General features: G+C 41.0%; 1 protein-coding gene across 1 annotated transcript; it reads right to left on the bottom strand.

Annotated features, from left to right (window-relative positions):
• Positions 1–876: 876 nt before the first annotated feature.
• On the bottom strand, positions 877–1302 carry LOC308128215 (calmodulin-like; the record flags this gene model as incomplete). The annotated part of the gene is given in 3 exon segments (XM_080493925.1): positions 877–942; positions 946–1182; positions 1186–1302. Coding segments are annotated over 3 exon segments (336 nt in total). The 5' UTR covers positions 1219–1302.
• Positions 1303–3233: the final 1931 nt, after the last annotated feature.

Consider the following 3233-nt stretch of genomic DNA (forward strand, 5'->3'; position numbering starts at 1 on the left):
GTGAAAAAGAATCTGGCCTCCATATTCTCAGATCTGCTTCCTGGAGCCCGAGCCAACTTATAAATGGTTGACCGTGAAGACATCACAAAGGGCTGTGAACTTATTGTGGAGCTGAACGGCATAAAAAAAGTATTGGGAGAGTTGTCTGGGGGACAGAGATCACTACTGGCACTGTCCTACATGCTGTCCTTGTTGCTCTACAGGCCAGCTCCTTTCTACATCCTTGATGAAATTGATTCCGCTCTCGACCTCTCTCACACCTAGAACATAGGACACATGATAAGAAACCATTTCCCGCAGAGTCAGTTCCTTCTGATCTCTTTGAAAGAGGGTATGTTCCAGAATGCGAAGGTCCTTTACAAGGTCAGCTTCCAGGAGGGCGAGTCGAAGGTGTAACGAGTGCAGGGCCACAGATCAAAAAAATGATAATGCATGCAGAATTTATCGAAAACTATTTATGCAGAGACTTACCTATCGACCTAGCACTTCCTATTTTTCAGTGGACCAGTTTCCCGAACTTCATTAGCACAAGATACCTCTTTCGACCAGGTACCTGAATGTTAGTATAAGGCGAGACAAGATCAGCAGTTCATTAGCAGTGAACGGCAGACCTAAGTATTTCAATTTTACGAGAGGAAAAAACACCTGGAAGAGCTAGTGCACAGGAACAGTCTCCTCTACCACAACTAAATCCTCATGAGTTAATAAAGTCCACAGAGGGATATTTATTCTCATCGGCGGAGTAGAAGGACAAGCAAGAGACTTGACAGTCCGTTAAAAATTCAATTGCCTAGGAAAACCGCTTTGAGGAGGGGAAGAGACTAGCATCGCATCTAGGGATGGCTAACCTAAGAAAGATTATGATTTGAGTTTCAATCATCTGGCCATCATCATCCTCACGAATTCCTCGTAGTTGATATGTCCATCTCCATCGATGTCCGCCTACCGGATCATTTCATCCACCTCCTCGTCTGATAGTTTTTCACCCAGGTTGGTCATGACGTGCCTCAGCTCCGCCGCAGAAATTAGTCCGTTTCCATCTCGATCGAATACCTTAAAAGCTTCCACAAGTTCTTCTTCGGTGTCAGTGTCCTTCATCTTACGGGCCATGAGCGACAGAAACTCAGAGAAGTCGATTGTTCCATTGCCATCGATATCGACTTCATTGATCATATCAACAAGTTAAGCTTCAGTAGGAGTATGCCCCAAAGAGCGCATGACAGTTCCTAGCTCCTTGGTAGTAATACAGCCATCACCATCCTTATCGAACAAGGCGAAGGCCTCTTTGAATTCCGAAATTTGTTCTTCGTTCAATTAATTTGACATTTGATATTAATTATGCATAATAATCACAAGTCCTGTCTGTAATAGCCTTAAGGCCAAAAAATCATTAGCAAACAGCAATGTTCCCTTTTCAGGAACTCACTTCTTGTTGCCCCTCCACCTTCTCTCTAGCATTTTTATCACCCCTTCCAATAGGATTCGGATTAGGAAACTCTCACTGCTACACGCATCATTCCTCAACAAGCTACCCGGAAGTTAATACTCAGTTGTGGTCAGTGTTTCACTCAGGTCTGCTATGAAGGTTAGGCATAAGGTCAACACCCCTCTCATTTTATGAGCCGCTCATGCAGGAATGTTATTATTGATTTTGAAAAGATTATACAAGAAAAGGGAGGATATTAAAAGAGACCTGAATTTGAGGTAAAATGTAGAGTGTGTGGTACGCAGGTAGGCAGTTTCTAAGCAGTAGAGCATAAATTCCATTTTAGAGGGGTGCTACCCTCCGGCAGATGACTGCTTTCAATGAATAATTTAATAGAATTTTCTATTTCATAAGAGCTATTAATAATTATGTAAATGCAGTATGGAGAATAGCACCATCCCTTAGAAGAGGATGAGTCTTGTGAGAGCCTGAGTGAGTAGAATGATGAAGAGACCATGCAATTGCATCAGGAACTCAGAGATCAATGCTTTATTATAGATGATCGGGAGCTTGTCTACTACTCCACTGAAGAGGAATCTAACCTTTCTGAGCTTTCTGAGCATGATGAACTTTGATTTTGGTTGGGTTTGCGGGTAAATGTTTCGAAAAAAAGATCATTTAGAGATTTTACTTGCATAACCTTTTTACATGCAAGCTCTTTCATGCCTTGCTGATGAGTTTTATGTATTGATTTCATATTCAATAAAGTACGCAAGAGATAACAGAATCTCAACAATTTTTTGTTGAAAAATAAATATGATGTTGATAAAGGATACTATCTGTTAGTACTGGCTAGCCTCTCAAGAGGAAATGATTCCCCTTTCTGGAGACGAACAACGACTAGGAAGAGGTACTTATAACTATGAAAAGTCTGAACCTTAAAATTTCTGGCCTCCTCAGGACTTTGCCCATCGTAAGAAGGGACTCCAGGACAAGATAAATTTTATTAACACATAATAACTCTTAATAGTAACCACTCATTGAAGTAACACTGTGATGATGGAGTCATAAATATAAGTTAGTCAAGAATAATGAGTTAATAATTAATCTTCTTTCCCTCTCTCTCTGGTTGTCAATGTGTCATTTTTAAATACACATTAACTTTACTTGATAATAGATTAACTAATGATATTTAATTTAGATGGACTTAGTGCTGATAATAACGCTGGCAGTGCTGGGACTGGCCTTCTTAATGTTCGTGATAAACACCATTCGCTGCTATCTGACCCGCCCTGAAGTCGATGATGATGATTCTCCCACTCCACAGTACAAGGACTTAATGGACATGTGAATTCATAATAGCCAAAATAGTATAGCCCACTGTTGTCAAATAGATATAGACAAGGCAAACCCAAAGAGCAATTGCATTTATTCAGGTCATATCATTTTGAGCAGTCTGGTCTTGCTACTCAGATAGTCCCGCTCTTTATCAATGTGGTATTCCATCAGCTTCACCTTTCTCAGTGATGAGTACAGCGCAGAAAAATTGGTATAGCGCAACATCTTCGAAAATATCACTACCTAGCCTTTTCCCTCATCCAACTCCTATTGGCTTCCCTACTGTATCTTCACTGAAACTCTGCATTAGTTGTACCTGTTCCTGTAAATCAAAATGGAGAAATTGTCCTCTTCCTTCACAAAGAAATTGTCGTCCAGAGGGGTCATTGCTCGTTCGTCAAAGCTAAGAGTTGGGCAAGCAGGCACCAGTACCTATGTATCAATTTGTAGTTCGGGACGGATCGAGAGC

This window comes from Lipophrys pholis, assembly GCF_963383615.2.
Source record: "Lipophrys pholis genome assembly, contig: SCAFFOLD_629, whole genome shotgun sequence".
Taxonomy (NCBI): domain Eukaryota; kingdom Metazoa; phylum Chordata; class Actinopteri; order Blenniiformes; family Blenniidae; genus Lipophrys; species Lipophrys pholis.